The sequence below is a fragment of the Lissotriton vulgaris genome, chromosome 12, assembly GCF_964263255.1.
Source record: "Lissotriton vulgaris chromosome 12, aLisVul1.2, whole genome shotgun sequence".
NCBI lineage: Eukaryota > Metazoa > Chordata > Amphibia > Caudata > Salamandridae > Lissotriton > Lissotriton vulgaris.
This window is the reverse complement of record NC_141700.1, coordinates 279,388,035-279,413,042: the sequence shown is the minus strand read 5'-3', so window position 1 is coordinate 279,413,042 and position 25,008 is coordinate 279,388,035. Positions and strand designations below refer to the sequence as shown.

General features: G+C 46.6%; 1 protein-coding gene across 2 annotated transcripts in view; it reads left to right on the top strand.

Annotated features, from left to right (window-relative positions):
* Nucleotides 1–957: 957 nt before the first annotated feature.
* The window catches only part of LOC147673962 (SLAM family member 8-like), a 96,076-nt gene continuing 72,025 nt past the window's right edge, over nt 958–25,008 (top strand). For both annotated transcript variants that reach the window (XM_086945048.1, XM_086945047.1), the window contains exon 1: nt 958–1,088. In XM_086945048.1, the coding sequence (XP_086801174.1) occupies nt 1,049–1,088 (40 nt within the window). In that variant the 5' untranslated portion in view covers nt 958–1,048. The remainder of the gene's footprint in view (nt 1,089–25,008) is intronic.

Sequence of the window (25,008 nt, the reverse complement as noted above, 5' to 3'; positions counted from 1 at the left end):
CAAATGCTTGTCGAGTTTTGATTTCTTTTCTTTTCATTCGTTCCTCAAGTCGGAACCTTCAAAAGAAATTGTATTTAGAAGTTTTTGAGTTCACGTTCGAAATTCCCTGGGGAATTCCAGCACTGCAATTAGTTCACGAATATCTGTGAGTCATCCAAAATTTCCAGTAGAGATTAGTGAACCTCCTTAATACTATTAGCGATCCCATGGGGGTCACAGGAGAATGTTCAGAAGTGCAACGAATAAAGAGAGAAAGACCAAATAGAACGCACTATGAGAATGATGAAAACGAGATACATCAAAATAAAAAGAACTAAGTAGAAAAAAAGAAACAAACAAAGCACAAACATAATCAAAAGGCTAAATAAAATTCAAATAAGAGTAAAGAGAATAAAGGAAAACGAGGAAGATTAAACTACCAAAAAGAAACTTAAGAACGAAATGATAGAAAGACCAACAAGAAAAAACTAACATGAAATAAAAGATGAAGGAGGTAACAATCAAAGAAAATGAAAAGAACGAATAAAAAGAACGACAATAAGAGAAAAGAAGAGATACTGAACAGTCATCCAATATCAAGAGAAATAGTTGAAGTGAAAGAAAGAACAGAGAGACTGAAAGAATGGAAAACAATGCTAGGGAACGACCCAAAACATTTGGAGAATGGGACAAAGGGGGAAATGCCAACGTGCAGGGAAACAAAGAGAAACAAATGTAATAATAGCTTCTGGTGTGAAATTCTAAAAAACACTTGGGGCATTTACCATTTTCGGTAGCCTGCAGCCTTATGGGACTTTTACTCTGGATGCTGGGTAAATTACTTGGGAGTAGACGAAAGATGAGTTTAACTACATAGCTCAGTCACTTCTCATTTCCTCTGCAGTTTGCAGAGCGAGACTTGTAAGTAAACAAGGGGGATTTTCTAGCAGGAATGACGAGCTGCCAGAAGAACTGCGCATCACATCCGGGCGTGTACCAGAGGTTTCACTTTCTACTAAAGACAGCAGCTCTGGGCCAGAGACAGTCCCGGACATCCTAAGGCGGCCGCATGGGGTCCCGCTTGCTTCTGGCGCTCTTGGTGTTCGAAGGTAAGCTCTTTGAAGAGGTATTACTTTCAAGACAGGAATATTACTGCCTCGACGTGATCCTTGTGGTGGAAATCTGGGGTACTAGATATATGTCTCGTGGTGGAAATGATTTCGAAGAGCTTTCATAATTTTACTAAAAGAAAAAATGTTGGAACTTCTCTTTAACTTGTGAACAGCAAAAAGAGAAGTTTAAAACGTCTCCAGCTCGCGGTGGGGAGCAAGAGCTGTGGAACCGCACGGTAAAGATAGCGAGTGTAACCGAGTGTAACTGGTGGGAACCCGGACTTCTTTTGAATCCTCAGACTTCGACCCACAAACAGTATGAGAGAAAGGCAGAAAATAGTGAGTGGGGGAAGAAAGAGAAAGATACGAAACCAGAGTCAAAGGCAGAAAGCAGGAATGAAAAAAAAGGAGACAGCTAAAGGGACAGGAAGTGTAGGGGGGCGAAGTAAGAGGCGTGATGTTGAATCAAGATTAGACAGTGTTGGTGTTCGTTAACCCCGGTTTACATGAAAACTTGGAAGCCTGGAACTCATCGTTTTTTAACACCTTAAGAATTGTATAGAAGGATACCCAGATACCACTATAGGCGTCGAGCTTCCAGATAGTGAAGGCCTGAGAATCTTTTCTTACTTTACCTTTTATGCATTTCTATATGTCGTTTCTGCTACTGAAAGAAGCAATTTAGATCAGGCAGTTAGATATGGACTCTCGAGAAAGCTAGTAACTATTCACAATTTTTCACCAATGCTATCTGATGTAATGCAGTTTTGGTAAAATGAATTAAGTTGACTAAAATCACACATATCGTCAGATCGGAGCTATGATTTAACATTAGTTGAATCACTCTGGATTGAGATCCAAAAGCAGCCCAGGCAAATGTCCAAATTTTGCAAAGAGTAAACAACCCTTCGCTGCAGTGTCTGCTTCTGCCTCGTGGCATATTTTCACGCCTTGAAGGGGTGACGGTCTTGTAGCTTATTCTTGCCCCCAGAGGACCCCAGTGGAGGGAACTTCCCAAGTCCCATGTCACCAGACTTTCCCTGAATCAAACTTTATTCCGACTTAGTGAATTTAAGAAACTTCTATTTCCGTATTCGAAAGAAGATGCACTAGGAATGGGTACGGGGAGGAAGGGGCCGTCCCGAAAGAAACAAGCAACAATAAAATGCAGGGAGAGGCCGGATTCAGCCCTGCGCCACTTATATTCTTATTGACTAAAAAAAGAAACACAGACACGCCTCAAACAAAGCAGCGCTCCCTGAGACGGGATGAGACCGAATGAAGGAGAGAACAACCTTCTGGGCCTTATTTATGAAGGACTTGCGCCGCCGGTGCGTCACTTTTTCCCATTTTAAAAGTGACGCACCGGCAGCGCAAGGCCTTCATAAATAAGGCCCTCTGTTTTTATGTTGAATTTGTTTGAACTTCAGAATTTTTATCACAGGACCCGACGGGGCATGTGTGCATTAAACGTGACACACCCTCGCGTACAGCCAATGCCTTTCCACGCAGGAGCCTCTTAACTTGAATACTGCCCTGATAGGAGACCTTCTGTTTGACAACATATTTAGAAACATGTTGTGCTTCTCGCAGGCCACCTGGCCTGCAGGGAAAGGCTGAAGAATTCAGGACACGCTGGTGCAGATGACACCTCCTCCCCCACCACTGGAGAAGACCAGCTATAGACTCTGGGCCTGAGTCACACACTGCATTTTGTGGTACGTGAAGTAGTACTTCTGTAGCACTGCTCATATAGTACAAAATGCAATTCACCAACCGCCGGATGGAGACTCCCATCTCCCACCTCCTATCTTTTCTGTGCGGTGCTCTCCACCAGAACAAATAAGCATATGAGCTGCAGAACATGTAACATGGAAAACCACCTTCAAATCTATGTCTCAGCTCCCCATTCTGCGAATCCCAACGAATTCCGATGTACCGAGAAAATGTGTCTGCCGTGCTCTTTTGTCCTTGGACAATGTCGCGTTATGTAAAACTACCCCAAATAAAATCCGGATTTTGCCTGTGATCATGGCCTTATCTCATCCTCCAAGAATTAAGGACAAAGATGTCAGAAAGAGATACCCATTTAAAGGCTGAATTGCAGTGTGCAGGGGCGGCCTTAGGTATGTGCAAGCTGTGCACCTGCACTGGGCCACCAAACCCCAGGGGCCACCACACCAATATATATCCTTAATATAATAATCCTCTGAGGATGGATACATATTTGCGTGGCGGCCCCTGGCAGGGATTTGGCAGCCTCCGGCTCTGTTCCACTTCCAAACACCCTGACCCCACCCCCCCTCTTCACTGGCCTCCGTGCTCCGCCCTGCCCGGACCCCCTCTTCCCGCGCCCAATACCTACGCTCCCTGCCCTGGGCCGCCATGAGCCTAGAGCCGCCCCTGCAGTGTGAAGCTGGGAAATCTGGGATCAATCTCTGCTTCCATACTTGACTAAATTGTGTGATCCTGCACAAATACTTTATTTCACCGAACCTCCTTTTAGTTCATTATTACTCTAGAGAGCACCTTCACAAACATGCGTTCTGGGTGCGCGCTGTACCAAAACTTCCCTTGGGTTTGATATAATAGCCTGTAATGTTGATCCAGCTATAATACGCATCTAGTCCACATACAGAGTACAAATGACAACTGGCTTGTCTCTTTGTAGAGAGCAGCACTGTGTAGAGGACTTAGAATGAGGAATTTCCGATGGGACCAAAGATGCAGCTGCAGCACTGCCTAGAGGACTTAGAATGAGGAATTACCAATGAGACCAGAGTAGCAGCTAGCAGAACTGGTTAGAGGACTTAAAATGAGGAATTACCAACAGGACCAGAGAAGCAGCTAGCAGCACTGCTTAGAGGTCTGAGAATGAGGAACTACCACTTTGTAACAGAGACCCAGCTGCAGCACTGCCTAGCGGACTTAAAATGGGGGAATTTCCGATGGGACCAGATTAGCAGCTATCAGCATTGTCTAGAGGATTTAGGATGAGAAATTACCGACAGGACCAGAGAAGCAGCTAGCAGCACTGTCTAGAGGACTAAGAATGAGGAATTACCACAGGGACCAGAGATGCAGCTTCAGCACTGTCTAGAGGACTAAGAATGAGGAATTACCACAGGGACCAGAGAAGCAGCTGCAGCACTGTCTAAAGGACTTAGAATGATAAATCACCACTGGGAACAGAGACACAGCTTCAGCACTGCCTAGAGGTCTAAGAATAAGGAATTACCACAGGGAGAAGAGATACAGTTGCTGCACTGCCTAGATGACTTAGAATGGAGGAATTACCAATGGCACCAGAGAAGCAGCTAGCAGCACTGTCTGGAGGACTTAGAATGGGGTAATTATAGATGAGGCCAGAGAAGCAGCAAGCAGCAGTGTCTGGAGGCCTTAGAATGAGGAATTACCACTGGCAACAGAGACACTGCTGCAGCACTGCTTAGAGGACTTAGAATGAGGAATTACAGATGGGACCAGAGTAGCAGCTAGCAGCTCTGCCTAGAGACTTAACAATGAGGAATTACTGACCGGACCTGAGAACCAGCTAGTACCACTGTCTAGAGTACTTAAATAAGGAATTACCAACAGGACCAGAAAAGCAGCTAGCAGCACTGCCTAGAGGACTGAGAATGATGAATTACCACTGGGACCAGAGAAGCAGCTACCACACTGTCTAGAATACTTAAAATGAGGAATTGCCACTGGAACCAGATAAGCAGATGCAGCACTTCCTAGAGGACTTAGAATGAGGAATTACAAATGGGATCAGAGAAGCAGCTAGCAGCACTCCCCTGAGGACTAAGAATGAGGACTTTCTGCTGAGAACAGAGACACAGCTGAAGCACTGCCTAGAGGACTTAGTTTGTGGAATTACCAATGGGACCAGAGTAGCAGTTAAGTGCACTGCCTAGAGGACTTAGAATGATAAATCACCACTGGACAAGAGAAGCAGTTGCAGCTCTGTCTAGAGTACTTAACGTGAGAATTGCCACTGGGAACAGAGACACAGCTGCAGCACTGCCTCGAGGACTGGGAAATGGAAACTACCTCTGGGAACAGAGACATAACTGCCACATTTGTGACTAGATAAAGAACAAGATTGACTGCACTGTTTACAGAAATGGAGCAATGGAGATCCAAACGAGTGAAACATAATTAATGCTAAAAACAGAAGGTTGGGTGAAAGGGAGCTAACCAGAAGGTAACATTTCAAAAATTCTTACGTTGTAACTGCTCAACTTGATCTTCAATGACAGAGACTCTGTAGATCATTAGTGAAAGGTAAAGTGCGAAGGGGAGAACACACAGAGAAACGGTGGGTGGGAGTGGAAAGCAGTAACTCTAGTCACTTCACATTTGCAATATTTCCAGAACAATAGGCAGGCAATCGGGAAAAATAGTGCACAAAACTAACTGAAATGGACAGAAGCGAAATGAGCCCTGTATCAGGGCCAATCGATATGAGAGGGAATGGCAGACCAAAAGGAAGAACAAATAGGTACGATTTACCATTCAAAAGTAAGGCATTTAGAAAGGCATCCGTAACAATCAATTACAAGAGATGGGCTGTCTTGAAGCCCATGTACTGAATACACCATGCCTCACAGAGCAGCGCATGCACGCTGTTGGGCTTGACCTAAAAAGTCCAGACACATCAAGGACTTTACACCTTCTTGACTTTCCATGTCTTTGACTCAGTCAGAAACAGGAACAGCTAGTAGGATGTTGGGATCTCAGTCCCTGTTTTTAGGCCTCGGCCTGATCCAGCGCATGTGCTGGTTCGGCCAAGACATTTAGTAGGGCTCTGAGAAATGCTACTTTACTGGCGATCAGCTTGCTAGAATGCGCACAAGAGCGTGCGTGCATGCGCGTTATAGCAAAGACACTGCGCCTTAAGGGGTCCCTGGTCTTTACAAACCGAACTCCACTAGCCGTAATCACGCCTCTCACAAATGTATTATATCATTTAAATTACGGCAAGCAGATACAGCTACTGACACCCACCAATCAGGTTGGTGAATACATCTTCTTTCAAAAGATTAAAAGGGTGGTGACTTTCGAATGATTGAAGGAACTGTTGCCATGGCATTGGCTGTAGAAACTCCTATTAGCTGCTTATAGGCTTTGTGATCTCAGAAAGTATGCCTCTGTTTAGGATTGGCTGCAAATCAGGTTGTTAGCTGTTCATTGCCCCTTAAATTGTGCATCTTTACCGGCACAGTGTTTTGGTATTTGCATGTCCCCAAACTCTGGTTAATCTTCGGGCTCCAGACCCGTAGCGAACATGACCGTCGCTTTTGCCTACCAGTCTCAGTCAGCCAGTATTTAACGCTTGACGCTGTCGGAAGACACTGAGTGTGCATTCAATCACGGGATGGGTGAGGTTGAGTAGACTAAACTGTTATGGTGGGCTTAGTCTGAGGGGACTCAACCCAGTAGCATCTTCTGTACCCGATCTGAGTGCTGCCAGGAATTTGTCTGCTTATAATTGTACAACAAGGGCGTCATCACCAGCAATCAATTACCGGCCCTGCAGCACGTGATCTCGTTACTGTCAGAAAATAAAAATCGTATGTATGATACGCTCAAACAAATAGTTGAATTTTATTACCAGCCTCAGACAGAACAATGCGGTATTAAGAAGCAGCTGTTGCCGTGCAGGGATTTTCAGGACGCCAGTCCCATCCTCTTTCTCTGAGCAACAAGGTCATTTGGAGCAGTCTACCTCTTGTGGCCATTTGTGTCGACGATGTAATGCTGAAGCCTACCATTGACTTAATATAGTACTGTCAGTAGGCAGCAGTTCAGTCTTGTTCTCTTACATTCGGCATGAGAGGTAAATAAGGTATATATTTTCTTTGTGTCCAAGTGAATCATGTGCTCTTCAGTGCTTAAAATAACCTTGCATAGCATATCATGTTTAGGGCTTTATAGCGGGTAGTAAGGGGTATATTTTTGGTTAACATTAAATGAACCCATGAAAGGGGAGTGCCACTCATTGTGGAGTCCGAGCTGGAAGGTAGGGGAGTGAAACTGACCTTCATTTGTTGGCCAATGACTACCTCTTGTGGAAAACATTCATGCACAAATATTTAGAGTGGTAAAAAGGCCTATCTGTCTGGCTTTACAAAAGACACTTCTGGTGGAGGGGAATGCCGACTTATTATTCAGGAAATCACTGAAGACTTGGATATTTGACCTTCCTGATACATGCTGTAGAGCTTTAGTATGAGTACCCTGGCCTTACTATTGAAAGCAGCCTGACCAGACCTTTCATCTTTTCCGGTCTTTCAGTGCCAAGATGATCCTTGGAGTGATAGCAGCGCTCTATAAAAACCTACTTACATTACATTATCCTGACGTGACGCGCTATTACCATGTAGTGGCTCCTCTTAGTGGTGCAGGACATCCATTCGTCCCACTTTTCCAAGAAAAACAAGCATTGGCATAGCCAATAGGTCTTGCCGTTGGAACCTTGTAAGTGTTTAGCCAGGCAACAGTTGATATTGTTGCACCAAGGATATTGTGCTGGATAACCACACACTTATATGGTCCCAAAGGCGAGAACTATTGGCTATGCCAATGCTTGTTTTCGATAATGGTTGGGGTTGGCAGGTCTGTTTTTTTCTACATACTTCCTTTGTTTTCCTATCTCAGAGGGTTGATGACTGTAGAAAGACAAGGGATGTAGATGTAATGATTTTTAGACAGCAAGTATAGACATCAAGCAATATACTTCTATACATATGGTGGAGGAAGAGTGGTGACTAATTCAAGATCAGGTACATATTAAGACTGAGATCTCCTTTCAGTGTTGATGAGGTATTTCTTGAAATGACGAGCCTAAACCTTCCTTCTGAACTACACAAGAGAGAAGGTGATTGTTGGACTTGGCCCTGCTTCCAGGGTCATCTCTAAACATTTTGGCCTTCCAGCTAGTCTTTTTCCTGACATAAGGTTTGTGGTTTCAGGGCTCTGGACACCTAAGCGCTGGTTAGCAGTGCAGAGTGTGTGTGCTTTCTGCCTTCCATAGGCTTACATTAGGAACCACCCCACCCCTTAGGGGATATCTCCCCCATGGTAGAAAATATATAGGCCATGTTTGGTATGTGTGAGATGGAAATAATAAATGCTGTGCAATGGTGTGCATAGATTTATTTTCACCATTGTGGAAATGCCACTTTTAAACCTTGCCATTTCAGTGTGCTGTGTGCCTGCCTTGTGGAATGTTAGCTCCGCCCCCTGGGGTGTGCCTGTCTCCCAGACCCCAGCACAGGAAGGGTGGAGGGAAGTCTGGCAGACAGGGTGGTCTAAACCTCCCCCAAAACCAGTTGGGACCAGTTTCCCAGAGACCCTTCCAGAAGCTTCTGGCTCTTACTGGTAGGTGGGGTGAGGGGTGTGTATATATAGAGGAGCTGAGACTCCATGTGGGTGTGCTTGGACTCTGATTTGGAGCGGACACTCTGCCAGGAGGTATGGCCGCAAGGGCCTGCGCGCTGGCCCCTGGGCCCATCTGTACCCCTCTGCTGTCCACAGGGCCAGTGAGAGACCTTTGCTGGAGTGAAGACTGCTGTGCCAGGAGGAGTGCCACAATATGGGGGTTGACTATTCCAAGGAACTGCTGTCCTGTTCTGATGAGCTGCCCACTGCCTGCTGATCTTGCGCAACATTGGCTGTCTACTCCCCCTGGCCCCTAGCGCCTCGTGGGTGCTACTTCATTTTGTGGGACCTGAATCTTTGCCAGCTACCTAGCGCCTCGTGAGCGCTGCATCTAGCACCTGCCCAGTAGAAGAGGAGCTGACACCTGTAGTGCTGTGCTGCCAAAACGCTACGAGGGAGTCCCGGAGTGTGGGATTCCCCCTGCCTGCTTGCTTGAAAGTGGGAGCTCACCCCGCATGGGGACACGTTTTAGAAAGTACAGTGGAAGCCTACCCCGCATCTTACCGACTTCCGCTGGTGTCTTCTTAGGAAAAGCACCGCCACTGCCTGGTATCCCGCATGCGGTGTGAAGCGCTATGACCTGGAAAGCGCTGTGAGCGGAATGCACTGCTGCTGGTCGGGACCCTGAATGCGCTGTATCCTGTGGAGCGCTGTGGAGAGGAAGTGTAGGGGGGCCCAGAGATCCTCTCCGCCGGCCCAGGAGTCCCAGGAACACCGCTTGGGCTCCCCTGCTGATGTCAGAGGGGAGCCGCGCTGGATTGGTGCTGGTGACGGGAGGGGCCCAGAAAGGAGGCGCGGTAGAGAGAGGGAAAGGCTGCCTCTCCTCTCCGTAGGGCAGCAGCCACGGAGAGAGCAGCCCAACGGACAGCCCAGGACGTCCAGAGCTTCGCAGGCTCCTGGCCGAAGGCCCGGCCCCGGGAGAGGGACCGGGTGAAGAACGGAGTTACCGCCACCGCAGAGAAGATCCATACCGGCGGGCCAAAAGAACGAGAGGATGCCGCCGAGACGCCTGCAGCCTTGAGAGGTCCGGAGAGGCCCCGGTCGGGCAGGGACTGTTGAGGCACATTGTCGGTGCCTTCCTTGCCCGCAGAGACGTCCGGAGCCTGCCCCGAGAGCCGGGTGAGTGGGGCACTGGGGAACTGGTGGTGGAGGGCGCAGCGGGGCACATTATAGGTGCCCGCCCCGTTGGTCCTTCCCCGAGGACCAGAGTGGTTGTGCTGGTTTTCCCAGCTGCCCGCTTAGCCGTGGGCAGCTGCAACGTGCGGCCACCTTTGTGTTGGGAGTGCTCGTGGGGCTCCAGCGTGAACTGGGACACAGTGTTCCGTGGGCTACCCAGCAGCGCCGCAGCTGCGGACCGCTGCAACATTCATTTTTGGCAACCCTATTTTTAGAGTGGGGCATTTTTTACTCCAGAGACCCTGGAGGGGGGGCTCCAATGGACCAGGGCTGACTTTACACAACTGCTCTGCCGGATAGTGGGCAGTTGCAACCTTTTGGGTGACATTGGTTTAGAGTTCAAGTGGGGCTCCCCAGGCACGGGATTGTCAGTGTCTGTTTTCTCCAGCTGCGCCGCAGAGGCGGGCGGTACAAAAGGGGGTGGTGATGGACGGAGCATCTGAATCAATCAAACACTCACACCCAGTCAAAAGATCTGGGTTTAATCCATCACCGTTCTTTAGCCCACTCTGCCACCCCAGTTCAGACATGGCTATATGCAAATCAGTCTGACCCTGTGCCTCATGGGAACAGTCCAGCCCGAACTGCCAAGCCATGTCTTCCCTGGACCGGAAACAAGCTTCCGAGGACCGGTTTCTGGCATTCCAGTCGTCTTCAGCCCGGCTTGCTTGAATCCAGTGGCAAAGTGAGCAAGGGACTCACGTCTGAGCATACCCTGCCACACTTATGGCGGCCAAAAGCGGTACAAAAGGGGGTGGTGATGGACGGAGCATCTGAATCAATCAAACACTCACACCCAGTCAAAAGATCTGGGTTTAATCCATCACCGTTCTTTAGCCCACTCTGCCACCCCAGTTCAGACATGGCTATATGCAAATCAGTCGGCAGAGGCGAGCAGCTGCACTGTTGGGGGCAATTGTTTTAGGTGTTACCATGTGTGCCCTGCTGATGTTAGTTGTGATGCGCTGTTGCTGATGTACCTTATGCCTAAGTATGATTCCTATATAATGCATTTATGCTAATAATGGTGCCTAATGCTTTTCCTCTTATGTCTACACTGCTGGTTTTATGCATAATGTGCCTGATCTAATGTGTCTTAGGCCTAATGAGAATACATAATGTGTTTCCTGCCTGCTAAGGAGGCTTTCATGTTCATATTTTATGCCCGTTCTAATAGGTGTATGCATAATGTAAGTTATATCTAGAGAAGTTGCATTCATGCTCATGTGATTTCCCATAACTGTCATGTTTTGATGCTTGCATTTTATGCCTGAGCTAAGGTGGTTTATGCTTACTGCAATATTGCTGACCTCATTATTTTGCTAGTAGTCACTGGTTGCTTTGTATAGGCCTAACGCCTGATTAAGAGGTTTATGCCTGATCTGATGTGTTTATACCTTATGCCAATATGATGATGCTCAGTTCCTGTTCTGGCCAGTAAGTACTGGCTGTTATACCTTTACTACTGATGGTTGCACTTACTATTCGTACTTTGTGATGGTTCTGGCAGCGACCCGATTGGCTCTGCCTTGTACATAATCCCCTGTAAATTGCTACCTAGTACCAGTTGGCACCGTATATATATATATATATATCTGTGACTGTTCTCGAAGGTGTTGTACCTAATACAAAAGTTATTTTTATATGACCTGGTGTGGAGTCTCTTTTGTAGTGTGCCTAGTGTGCCGCCTGTGAGTGTGTGCTGCCCAGATGCTTTACACATTGCTCCTAAGTTTAGCCTACCCGCTCCCCGCTAAGCTACCCCGTTTCTAACAGTGATGCTCATCTGTAGGTTAATCTCGTCCAAGATCCTTGGCACATAGCACCTCAATTCAATAGTGCACAGTGGTATTGCTGTAATATTTTTAGAGATAATACCACTTCGGATGATTACAAATGTTACTGGGTGTGGTAATGCTTGATGGTACTATCACACCAAGTAACACTGCATCTAGTATTACCACTTGCTTTTCTGTTAAAAAATTTCACCTGATCAGAGCAGATGGAATTTGTGAGTGAAAATGAATTTTACCTGGTTCTCCATGTTATTCCTAATTCCAGGTGTCATACCTTTAATAGCCAGTGAATTAGATGGTACTACCACCAAGTAATACAAGACCGCTGATTCCACCCCATTATTCCTCCTAGTTCTTTCTCGCGATATCACTTCATTGATCATTGAATGCCTAACTTGTATAGATACTTCTAACTACTTTGCCACACCAAGTGTGCATTCTGTTACAAAAAGACAGTCAGGAATGTTTGTCACTTGTATTACAGTCTGGATAATATATATCACTTGGCACTTCAACCCTTTCGTGTCATTACATAGAGCAATGACCATAGATAACTACTTTCTGTACTGCATTGTCTTAAAACTGTTGAAACAAGTCCTGATTACATGCCTTTCTGCCAGTGGGACAGAGGTGATTAATTTGTTTACAGATACAGGCAAATAAAGTGATCCAGATTTCTGGACAATTTTCCACAGTAGAAGCAATTTCTGCCTGGACAGCTTCTTTGTTTTCCTAATTTTAATGCACTTCTCTCGACAATACACAGATGTATTTCCTGCCCTTCTACATCTCTTATGTTTCAGATGTCCATATTTTCCAGTGTTCATAAGCCGTTCATGGTTGCATGTTGCCCTACCCAGCTGCATTGCTAACAATGTAAATAGCTATGGCAACAAGATCGCCTATGTTGAATGTATTTGTAAAGCGCACTATCCCCCGCGAGGTGCCTATGCACCAAATTGAATTTGCACTCCCAAAGTGGGTGCATGCAGTGTTTGTATACAGTGGCTAGGTAGTGCCTCTTCACACAGATGAACCATACTCCAAATGCACAAAGCGAGCAAGCTTAACTTTCCCATATAGGTAGGGGTTCTTTGCCCACTGTTACAATTTGGCAGACATGTATCTATCAAAAGATAATGGGCTAGGTGTACGAACAGTAGTAACAGCGATTACCAAGTAGTGCTTTTTTGCAAACTGCTGTTTGGTAATCGCTATTACTAAAGGTACAAAGGGGTTATCTAGCCCCTAATCGCAGGGGCGGCTCCTCCATTAGGGCAGAGGAGCGTTGCCCCACTGCTTTCTTGCAGTGCGAGAAGCAGAAACATAAAATGTTAATACCACCATTTTATGTTTCTGCTTCTCGCACTTCAAGAAAGCAAAAGTGCTTGGTTTGGGGCCGGCGGGTGGGCAGGTCTGCTGGAAAGCAGGGTAGGAGTGGCTAGCCCAGTGCTGTGGGTCCTGTTAGGTTTGAAATTCCCTTTCCCTGCAATGCACTTGTTTTATGCTATATTAGGTTAGCAATATGTGGCTAAATAGACGCCATTTGTATTCACGTTATGCAACCCACTGAGTTATCCCTGCAACATGTAAGCTTTCCTTAGCCAGTGTGACTCCACTTTGTAGTTCGTAATCCTTATTAGACTGCTTGGACTGTGCTCGTACTAGGCCTCATTATTCAGTATTGCTTGCCTCAGAGAAACACCTCACTTTCTTATTATTTTCTCTTCTGTCCAAGGCTGCAATCCAACTCACTAAGGAATAGGTGACTTTGCTCTTGCATACCAATTTTAATGCTTAACTCTGCTCTCACATTAGGAAACGCTGAGACTCGGAGCTGTGGCCTTAAGCTATAGATACGTATGTACCCATCTGGCAGGTGGTAGCTCATCCCTCTGTGCCTCCTTTGTTCATCTCCGGCTGAGGCGGTAACTTTCTACAGGGGGCGTAGTTGAAGACTCCCAGGAAGGTTTATTATGTATTACCAAGTGTTGGGGGGTCAGTCCCTTGGCAGACATCTTAGGGTGCAGGTCTGATTGGACTCTTCTGCAGAGTATAGCTAATAAAGTAAGTCTGTATTCTCTACTGTCTGACCAACTCTTCGTTTTTGGGAAGGCATAGCAGGTGGTTGTAAGTAACCTGCGTGGCCCTAGAGGGCCCCGTCCTTCAGTTGGTGCCCGAACAGGAACCCCGCATGGTGCTCCTCTCACCCGTAATCGGGTTGCAGGGTCGGGGTGATGTTGGGTCGGTTGGGTGGATCGGGGTACCCCACACAAGACCAAGCTTGGTTCTCGCAGCTGCCCCGCCCTTCTGATTGGATGGCTCCTCAGCTAGTGGTCACTAGCAGGGCTCCTGAGAAGGCAAAACCTTGGAGTTGACCATTTGGTCCAAAGAGTCGGCAGTGGAGAATAATTTGAATCAACCTATGTGCACCTGGTGAGTGATTTGGTTCTTGGGAAAATTGCACCATTCCTGGACGGCACGAGCCTCTGGGCTGTGTCTTGATTTAGTCTCCGGACTGTCTTGTCTGTAGTGTTTGAACTGCCTTGCTTGAACGACACGAGTCGACGGGCTGTGTCTTGGTACGGTTTCCGGACCATTTGTTTTGAATTTGGTGGGTTGGCAGATGCTTGAAAAGGCATAGTGGCAGAGTGTCTGCAAGCAGTCTACCGGACCAACTGGTAATTTGGCCCGTGTTTGAAAAAGGTCTGGGGCTGTTCGCGAACAATCTGCCAGGCCAGATGATGATTGGCTTACACTCAAAAAGGTCTGGGGCTAGAGCCTGTCTTCTTGAATCTGGTAAAGTCTCTGGGCTGACTTGTGGTTTGATTGTTGTGTTTGGGTGCTATGAGGTCTGTGGATCAACGCCTATGGTGGTGCTGGTGAATTGCTTGTTTGAGTGAATAGCGCCTGTGCTATCTGGACCATGTGGTTTTGATTCTTGCATAATGTTTGTTATTTTACCTTTTCTTTTATTACAGTTGTTGATGTTATATTTATCCGTTAGGGACAGTGCATAGGTCTCATATTCTTATACTAAGATGCCTTGTTTAAGTAAGTTAGGATGTTTCGGATGTCGATGTTGTTCTACTGATGCTCGGTTGGGAGAGAGCCAGCCTGCACCTCCGGAGGATACTCCAAATTTTGACGTATACGTCAAGCATGGTATTGGCCCTCTTTTGTGTAGCACATTGTGGAATAAATATACGAGGAACAATGCTGAGCTTCAATGGCCACTTACTGGCTCGTTTGATGAACAAAAATTGAATTTCCTGCAGGATAAATTGTTCGATAAAAGGAGCAGGCAGTCCATGTTTCATTCTTTAAGACTGTGGCAGAAGGAAGCAAAGTAGCCGCGTATGAGAGCAGAGAAAGAGGCTCAAAGGAGACAGACACAAACTATTACGCAGAAAGCAGTAGTCTATGAAAGAGAAAAGATAGAGAAAGGTATAGAGTGCACAGATAGAAAGTTTCGACTACAGACGGACAAATGTTATGTTGCTGGAGAAGACCGTGATGAGTTGGTTGAAGAGCTATTGGATTTTCACCCACCACCATCCTTTGCCCCTGAACGGATATACCCTACTGTCCCGACATCCCAGTCTTCGGCTTCTGGTGCCGCTTTCTCTGGTGCTACTGTTTCTAGTACTACTGCCTCAGCCCCGGCCCCACTTGTGGAATGGAATGGAATGGATTAGGTTCTTATATAGCGCAAATGCCACCCTACGGGTATCCTGGCGCTCAGACTTAAATAAAACCAACATAAACATAGACCAGAATAACAGCTGGGACAAGGCTAAAAATCGGTCCTAGGAAAGAGCCAAGTTTTCAGGCTCTTTCTAAACTCAGCCAAGGAATTGGTTTGTCTGATGTTGTGGGGCAGCTCGTTCCATAGGCGAGCGGCTGCCGCACTGAAAGCCCTCCCCCCCATCCTGGAGCGCCTAATTCTGGCAGTCGTCAGCAGATTTGCGCTGGAGGAGCGGGGCTGCCTCTTGGATTGTACCAAGTGAATTTCTCTTGCAATAGGACAGGACCAGAGTCGTGTACTGCTCTAAAAACAATGCAGAGTGATTTGAAATGAACCCTTTCCTTAATAGGCAACCAGTGAAGGTCTCTCAGAGCCAAGGTTGAAGAGGGCCCGCGTTGCCTATTTAACACCATCTTTGCTGCCATAGACTGGACTCTCTTGCAGTAGTCCAGCCTACTCAGCACTATATTCCTCACTACAAGGGAGCGCGAGTCTTTAGGGAGTAAAGGAAGAATCTGTTGTAACATGCACATTAAAAAGAAGCCCGCGCTCACAGTTTCGTTGACCTGCGACTCCATTTGGAGGTTACCGTCTTCCAGAACTCCAAGATTACGCACCATATTAACTGGCACCAAAGGCTCCTCCTCCGGAGTGAGCCTAAACTCCAGAGGTAGATGCTGGGACATTCTGGCCGTGGGGCAGTATATCACCTCTGTTTCCCCCCCATTAAATTGTAATGAATTCCTCCTAAGCCATCCAGCAGTCTGACACATACACTCCTGGAATGTATCCATGGATACTGCTTGTTTCCCCTCCAGGGAAAACACCAGTTGAGTGTCGTCAGCATAGTTAACCAGGTCAATGTCAAATGATTTAATGATGGGGAACAGGGGCTGTAAATAGATATTAAAAAGAATGGGGCTGATTTCAGAGCCCTGCAGTACCCCATGATGTACTGGAGACTTACTGGAGGTGAAAGGTGTCATAGTCACCATCTGTATTCTTCCTGATAGGTAGTACTGCAGCCACTGTAGGGCCCATCCTGTCATCCCTATCCCCTCCAGTCTTTCCACCAGTACTGTGTGGCTCACGGTATCGAATGCGGCTGACATATCTAGTAATAGTAGGATAGTACAATTCCCAGTGTCAGCTCACATTCGTAAGTTGTCTAATACGGTTGCCAAAGCAGTCTCGGTGCTGTGACCTGGACGGAACCCAAATTAGTCCCTATCCAACAGATGGTTATCTTCCAGGTTTCATGAGAGACTTTTGCTGACTGCTTATTCCAAGATCTTAATTGGATAAGGCAAAAGGGAGATGGGTGTAAAATTCGCTGGTTTCTTAGGGTCTAGTGAGTTTTATTTTAACTGGGGTGTCACTACAGCCAGCTCCCACGCCTATGGGACTATTCCTGCTTCCAGGGATTGGCTGCAAATCTGTCCCAGCCAAGGAAAGGTTTCTTGACCAATAGTTTTCCAAATTTTGTGTGGGAAAGGATCAAGTGGGGAGCCAGAGGACACACTGTTGGCCAGATTGTTAAAAGAGTCGTCTGTGAAGACTTGAAAGTTATCCAGAGAGGTATTCACCGAGGCACTTCATCCGGCTCTGGATAAAATTGTCCTGGTTACTGATATTATTAGGATGAAGATCTCCAACAATTTTTGCAATTTTGTCTTCAAAATGAGCAGCATACTCATTGCAGAGTTCTTGCGATGCAGCTACCTTATTGCTCATACAAGTAGGACTGGAGAGGTCCTTAAAGATTTTAAAAAGCGTTTTAGTGCTATTAGAAGCTTGTAGCATAGAATTGGCATAAAAGTTTGATTTAAACTTAGCGATAGCCTCCTTATATTTAGCCTGAGCTAGTTTCAAGTCTTTCTTGTCTGGGTCTAAGTGGTTCTTCCTCCATTTTCTCTCGGCTTTCTTGCATGACAGACGCAGTATTTTCAATTCCTCATTGCACCAAGGGGCTGAGACTTTCTTCCTATTTTTAAGACTGTTTACTGGGATTATCGGGTCCAAAGTGCTGGCTATATAATTACAGAATATTTGGTAGCTCTCCTCTACAGAGATGGAAGGGGTAAAAAGATTTAAATTCATAAAGATCTGCTGAGTCTTATCTTTCCCTAATTTGACCCACTCTCTTCCCCTCCGGTAAGTTACAGGACAGTCATCATTGTTCTCAGATCTGAGGGCCTTGATGTTAAAGTGGACTAGGTAGTGATCAGTCCAACTTTGTGGCAATATATCTATCACCTCTGTCTCGGTCTGTGTGGCAAACAGCAGATCTAAGATGTGCCCCCCTTGATGGGTGGGTTGCTGAACCAATTGATGTAAATTAAGGTTCAAGCAGGTGTTCCTCAGATCTCTCAAATGGCTGCCCAGACTTCTGATATCCCATAGATTAAAATCTCCCATTATAACCGTTCTAGAATGGGTTAGGGTCAAGTTAGTAATGATAGCCGAAAGTGCTCGAAAATGGGTATCTTGTCCTGGGGGTCTATAGCAGATCATTCCTGTAAGTAGCCTACCTTTGGCCTCCTGCAATGAAAATCCCAGGATGTCAATTCCTTTGACATCGTCTATCTTTAGCAGCGCAAAATTCCATTCCTCCTTAAAAATCACCCCAACCCCTCCTCCCCTCCCACCAGGCCTCGGTTTATGGAAAATGTTATACCCTTCGGGGCAGGCAAATCCCATTTATACAGTGGAGTCGGGGCTAGTCCATGTCTCACTTAAGAAGAGGACATCCAGATCCATGTCTTCTATCAGGCAAAGTTCCTCCAGAGGATATTTTACTAAGGATCTGCTAAGAATCAGCCCACAATTCAAGGGCTTTTTATCATGGCCCACAGCAGGAGGACAATGATAAAGTCCCCTACATTCCCTCTTACCTATTTTGATCAAGTGTTCCCTTGAGTATGTTATCCCACCGTGTTCTCCGTCGGAACATACAGCGTGGCTGGCACTGGGCGCGTCAGGGGCGCGGACGGGCGCAGACGGGCTTGCCTCTGGCGCGCCATCGGTGCGCGCTGCACTCTTGCATTGCCCGTCCTAAATAGGCAGGCAAATGGCGCTCACAAGGGGGCAGCTAACCTCCAATCCCCACACCCAAAATGGAGCTAGTTCGAATCGGGAACCTCAAGGGGGCTAGAATCCCGCTAAGCAGCGGGTGAATTGACAGATTTTAAGTGCAAGTAAGTGGGCTTTAAAAACGATTTAATATCACACAATCTAAAATGAAAACAAATTATTTAATTCAGAAATAGCAGTTCGCCAATTTTCGCAGGTAGCAGTATCCTACCCCAGCTTCCCCACAAACAAATGGTCAGCGAGAAGTCGGACAATTAGAGTCTGGTTCGCTGCGCGCTTGCATTGCCCGTCCTCAATGGGCAAGCAAATGCAATCAGCCAGCCACTAGTGCGCGATCGAAATGTGTCTCCTCTACTCCCATCGGTCACAGGGGCGGGTGCCGTTACCTCCTTTGCCCTGTCTCTTGGCTCTGTCCTGACCGCAACAACCCCTTTCACCCCTACAACTCTGTCTCCGCACATGATGGTACCTGTTTCTCCATCTGCTCTTTCCCCTGTGAGTATGACACCCCAAACACTGTTGAATGCCGAAACGCCTGCGCGTGGTATACATGGAGCGAATTGGGCAGCAGCTTGAGATCGCATTGTGAAAGTGTTAGTGCGCTCTGCTGTGGGTGATGAGGAGAAACAAATAGTGGCAAATCAGGTGGCTTAGTGGGACCGGAACTCAATCTGTAGCTGAAAAGATGTGTGGAGTGTGATGAAAGATTATGACCCCTTCGTACAGCAGCATGCCCTTAAGTACATGCCGGCCACGCTGGTAGGGCTGTGGGAGCAGCGTTTCCAGGGTGTTGCACCGCAGATTATCTATGACATACGGGACAGAGTATATGCCACAGATTTGGCTCTGAATTAGGTTTTCAGAAATGTAACAACATTTGTGGGTTACCAAGGCAGGTTACTCCAAAAGGTTCCGGCGATAGGGGCACAGCATCCCATGAGGGAAGTCCACCCCATTTACCATCCTGAAATACCAGAATTGTGCAACTCCACGGATACTGTAATCAGACCGGGAGTCGACGCTCGGTTTCAAGAACAGTGGATCTATACTCCTTGGAAAAGGAATGAGGTCCTCTCCCTAAAGAGCCAGTTGCCGGACCCCCGAAAAAATCCTACTTCATATTGTAAGGAATTGACGGAGGCGGCCTCCTCCATAGTGATGACTTTAGCTGATATAGGGCTAGATGTAGGTGGCTCAATACCGGTCGGTAACGGCTGAAATTACCGAATTTCGGCCGTTACCGACCGGTATTGGGCATTTGGGATGTAGGTGGCCTAAATTGCAAATTCGGTAATTTACCGATTCGGTATTTTAAGGAATCCAGAAATTACCGATTCCTTAAAATACCAAATCGGTAAATAACCGATTTTGCAATGTTGGGAGTACTCAAATGAGTGCTTTTCCCATTTTAGGATTTGTTATTTACCACCAACTATAAGTTGGTGGTAAATAAGGAATAACTGTGAAAATGCAAATCAGTGCATTTTCAACTGTGCCATGTGGCAGACATACATGCCCTTAGGGCATTATGTGTGCCACATCTGCACACAAGCACGATTCAGGGGTGCAACAGGGTGTCAAAGTGACACCCTGGCATCCTTGAATGTTTCCCCCATTTTACCGAATCGGTATTTACCGATTCAGTAATTGTTATTCATTCCTATGGGCCTCCAAGCCCATAGGAATGAATGTCAATTACCGAATCGGTAAATACCGATTCGGTAAATACCGAATCTTACTGATTCGGTAATTTTTACTGAAAATGTATCTACATCCCATTTACCTATTCTTAAATACCGAATCAGTGAAATTCGGTATTTAAGAATAGGTAAATTGGGATTACCTACATGTGGCCCATAGAGTTATTTTTTGGTTTGTTGGTGCCTGTAAATATATGGAGACAGGTCCATATGCAGGACCATGCATTGAAGTTGGGTGGCACATGGGATGAGATCAGAGCATGGGATAAGGAGCGCAAGCCCGGCGAGAAGCCGAAGGCAGAGCTATTTGCTTTGCCAGAGCCTAATATTGCTTACATGCCCTCCCTTATCCCACGAAGCGAGTGGCCTGGGATAAGTTGACAGCGTGTTGTCAGAAGAAGGATGAGAGTGTGTCAGATTTCTTTACCAGACTTGAGGGGGTGTTTTTAAATTTTAGTGGTCAGGATTTGTCGCAGGAGAGTGGTGTTTGTTTGTTTGTAAACAGATTTGTCACTAATGTGCTCCCCGAGATTGCAACTAGGTCTGCTTACATTTCTTCAAGATTAAGCCTGAAGGCTTCTCTCCACGGCTACCACTAGGATAGCTTTCTAAAGGTTATCTTTGACCTCATACATCATATGGGTCATTTAGACCGATGCTGATGCGGGAGCGAAGTAGCAAGTCCTGGGTAGTGGTCATCCATCAGGTCACGCCCCAATAGGAGAGCCACTGCAGATGGGACATCGGACCAGTACGATGCATATAACAAACATTGTTGTATAGTATACACCGTGCCTAACCCGCAAGGCCTCTGAATGCTTAGCGGTGCATTGTAAGATGTAATATTATTGCGTGTGTACATCGATATTCATGACTTGTATCACTCTAACCTGTGCATTTTCTGAAATGTTCAAATTCAATAAAAAAATGTAAACTAAAATAAGGGTCATTTGGACTGGTGCAAGGTGCCCACTTCAATTAGTGGACAGCATATACAAGGCCAACTTCTCACATTGGTGTGCAGTGGTTGGGATTCAAGCTTGCAATTGTTTTACCAGATAAATCTTTGTATTGATTAACTGAAACCACTAAAGTACTAGGTACATATAATACCAGCTTTGAATAAGTAAGTAAGTTCTACTGCACCTAGTGTTGGGTAGTCAAGGATCTAGCACACCCTTTCTCCAAACTAAGAGAGTTTAGTTTCCCACTAGGTTAGGTAGGTGCATACACCACACCACACTTAGTATGTCTTCTAAAGTATAAGCCATCAGTTCCTCTGTGCCTTCTAGGTACAATGAGTTTACATTCCAAGAATTGAAAGCCATTTGTGTCTCGAGAAAGCTGAAGACAGGAAAAAGATGCCAACACTCAAAGTCTCATTGAGGTGTTACTGTTAGATGACCTTAGGAAGATGCCTGGGTCAGATGAACAGGAAAGAGTGGGTGGGGCAGGTAATGAAGACAGGTCAGGAGGTGACACCTTCTATGAACAAGATTCACACCCTGGCCAGGAGGATCAAAATGATTCCCACCTGGACAACTCTGATTTTCAGGGAGATGGTGAAGAAGGCCAAATGGCCCTCTCTTCACCCCTTCTGGAAGAGTGCAGAGTTTACCAAGGAGATTTAGGTCTCCCTCGGCAGAGCCACATCACTCAGGACAGTCTGTAGGAACCTCTGTATCTAGCAAGCGGACCATTCCTTTGACAGGGAGTATCAACTGCTGGAGCTTGAGAAAGCTAGGTTTAGGCTCAGGCAAGAGCAGTTAACCCTAGTCAAGGAATCCCTAGAAGTCCAGAGAGCTCGAAAGAAATTGGAACTAGAGTCCCATGGTGACAGCAACAATGTTTTTGCTGGCCTTCTTCGTGTACTCGCATTTGACGTCGCTGCTGAATATTGGCAAATGAGGCTAGCTGAGAGTACCAAACCAAAAACAGCATTTTCAATCAATTTATTGTGATGCCCTTTGGTTTAAAGAATGCACCTGCCACATTCCAAAGGTTAGTGAACAAAGTCCTTATAGGCCTGGAAGCCTATAGTGCAGCATATCCTGATGATATAGCTGTCTTTAGCTCCACCTGGGAGGATCACCTGGTCCACCATAAGAATGTTTTAGAGGCTCTGCAGAAAGCAGGCCTCTCTCTCAAGGCCACCACATGCTAGATAGGGCAGAGTACGGTTGTATACCTGGGCCACATTGTGGGTGAAGGCCAGGTTCAACCATTGCAGAGCAAAATCCAGGCCATAAAGGACTGGTTTGCTCCCACTACCCAGACTCAGGTCAGAGCTTTCTTGGGCCTGACTGGGTACTACAGAAGATTTGTAAAGGGCTATGGGTCCATAATGACTCCCTTAAATGGTCTCATATATAAAAGAATGCCCAAGAAAGTTCAGTGGACTGTTAGCTGTCAAAAGGCAGTTGATGATCTCAGGCAGGCCATGTGCACTGCTCCCATTCTAAAAAGTGCTGACTATTCCAAACAATTCATTGTCCAAACAGATGCATCTGGGTTGGCGGTAGGGCCTGTGTTGTCACAACTTAATGCAGAGGGTCAGGATCAGCCAGTAGCTTTTATCAGCAGAAGGTTGACACCCAGAGAGAAACGTTGGTCAGCTATTGAGGGAAGCCTTTGCTGTGGTTTGGGCTCTGAAGAAGCTGAGGCCATACTTGTTTGGCACTCACTTCATTGTTCAGACAGATCATAAGCCCCTCTTATGGCTAAAACAGATGAAGGGTGAAAACCCCAAACTTTTGAGTTTGTCCATTTCCCTACAGGGGATGAACTATACAATGGAACATAGACCTGGGAGTAACCATGCCAATGCAGATGGACTCTCCAGATATTCCCACTTAGAAAATGATGACTCAACTGGGCAAGGTTAGTCCCAACTCCTTACATTTTTTTTGGGGGGGTGTTGGAAAGTAGGATCTGCTTCTTATGGTTATCCCCACTGTTTGCCTGGTGTTACACTGTTTTTGACTAGCCTGACTGGGCTCCTGCTAATCAGGACCCCAGCCTATCTGCATTGTCCTTAAAATGTTATGCCATGTACTTTAATACACTCCTGATTGGATACTGGGGTATCCTTATACGCCCCTAGTGTTAGACCTGGCACCATTGGCGTGGGTCTCCCTTCCATTTTTCGCTGTTGTCTCCTCTGTTTTTTCTGGTATTAGATTCTCTGGGCGCTGTGCCACTGCCATTCAGTGCCACAGCGCAAATGCTCCCTGTGTAAATATGACTGTGAATTGGTATATCCCTGATTGGCTTATTTGGTGTAACTGTTAGTCCCTAGTAGTGTGGCCTGTGGGTGCCCAGGGCTGGTAACCCAAATGCTGCTAGTGGTTTGCGCCACCCACAGAACCAGCTTGTAAATGGTACCTCAGAACTGCCACTGCAGTTTATGTGTGCAGTCCAGAACTGCCATCTTGACTGAGAAGTGCCCACACTTCCCAGCCTCATAACCTTCCCTTGGCATTATATCAGTCACCTCTATGGCAGGGTGCCCTGTGTGTGTAAGGTAGGACATGGCTTGATATGTGTAGCATGTCCTGGTAGTGAATTAAACCCCATTTTGTTTTTCACTGCTGCAAGGCTACCTGTTCTCCATAGGCTAGAATGGGCAGACTGGCTATTACATCTTATAGTACTATCTGACTCAGGCAACATGGTAGAAATTTGAGTGTAGTATGCCTGAATTCAGAATGATAAAATGCAACTTTTAGCGAAGTTGGTTTTAATATTCTGTGTTTGAAAATACCACTTTTAGAAAGTAGGTATTTTCTTGCCTAAGCCTTCCAGTGTGCTCTGCTGTTATGTGTATTGACTGTCTGGGTTTAGAGGGGCAAGGCAGGTTGGATCAGACTTGGGTTGATCTGCATTTGGAGTAGGGGAGGGGTAACCCTTTGATCTGAGCAGGGCTGTGCCTGGCAAAGTGAATGCTGGTTCCACCTCCTCCTGTGCGTCTGATGGTAGACCCCCTTTTTCTGAAAGGAAGGCTGCAGCCTGGTAAACAAAGTGCTCCAGGCCTGAGCAGAACTGGTTCTGGCTGGGTTCAGGGACCAGTGACTCTTTAGAACAAAGACTTTTGGGGTATAAATATCTATGCCCACACCCCTACAAGTGGTATTGCTCCTGGATGTCAAGAGGAACCTCTGTCCGTGTTACTGAAGGAATCTGCAGGAGAGGACCGCCCTTGTGCTTGTGTGCTATTTCTTGGATTGGCCTGCAGTAGTTCCCCTTGGACTTGGAAGAAGAGGGAAAAGGACTTTGAGAGAACTTTTATTTTACTAAAGCAATCACCCAAGGGCTAGAAGAGAGCTAGCCTCCTCCTGGAGTCACAGGTACATCTGACTCCTCCACCAGCCTCCTGATTCCTCCCAGCAAGGATTTCTATCTGCCGGTGAGGCCCCTGTGAGTTCTAGGGCCTACTACAGAGAAGACAGTGCTGAAATTGTCGCTAACACACGTTTGCAAGCCGCCGCAGCTAAAGAGCGTAAGAAAAATCATCGCCCAGCTGCCGCCGAGCACTCGCAAACCAAAAATCATTGCATCGCACACTTGTGGGCCACAGAGTGCTCGCTAACACCCAAAGATCATCGCATCCCATCGCACGTTTGCCAGCTTTTTGAGTGCTCCCTAACCCCGGATCATCTCATCGAGATCATCACATCACAACATCGCCATTTTCATCGCATCGCACCCGGATCGTCGCTCCCTCACGGAGCGCCATCTTCTTTCATCGCAACAAGATCACACACGCAACAGGGTCAGCGCATCATCCTCCCTCACTCAAGGATTCAACACATCGCTGGCCTAGCGTGAAGAAGTCTGTCGCTTGGTTCCGCACGCATCACAGCCCGCCGCATCATCCTCCCTTGCGGCAAGGATTCAATGCATCGCCGGCCTCGCGTGAGGAAAATCATCGCTACAGCCCCTTTGCGACATTTTGG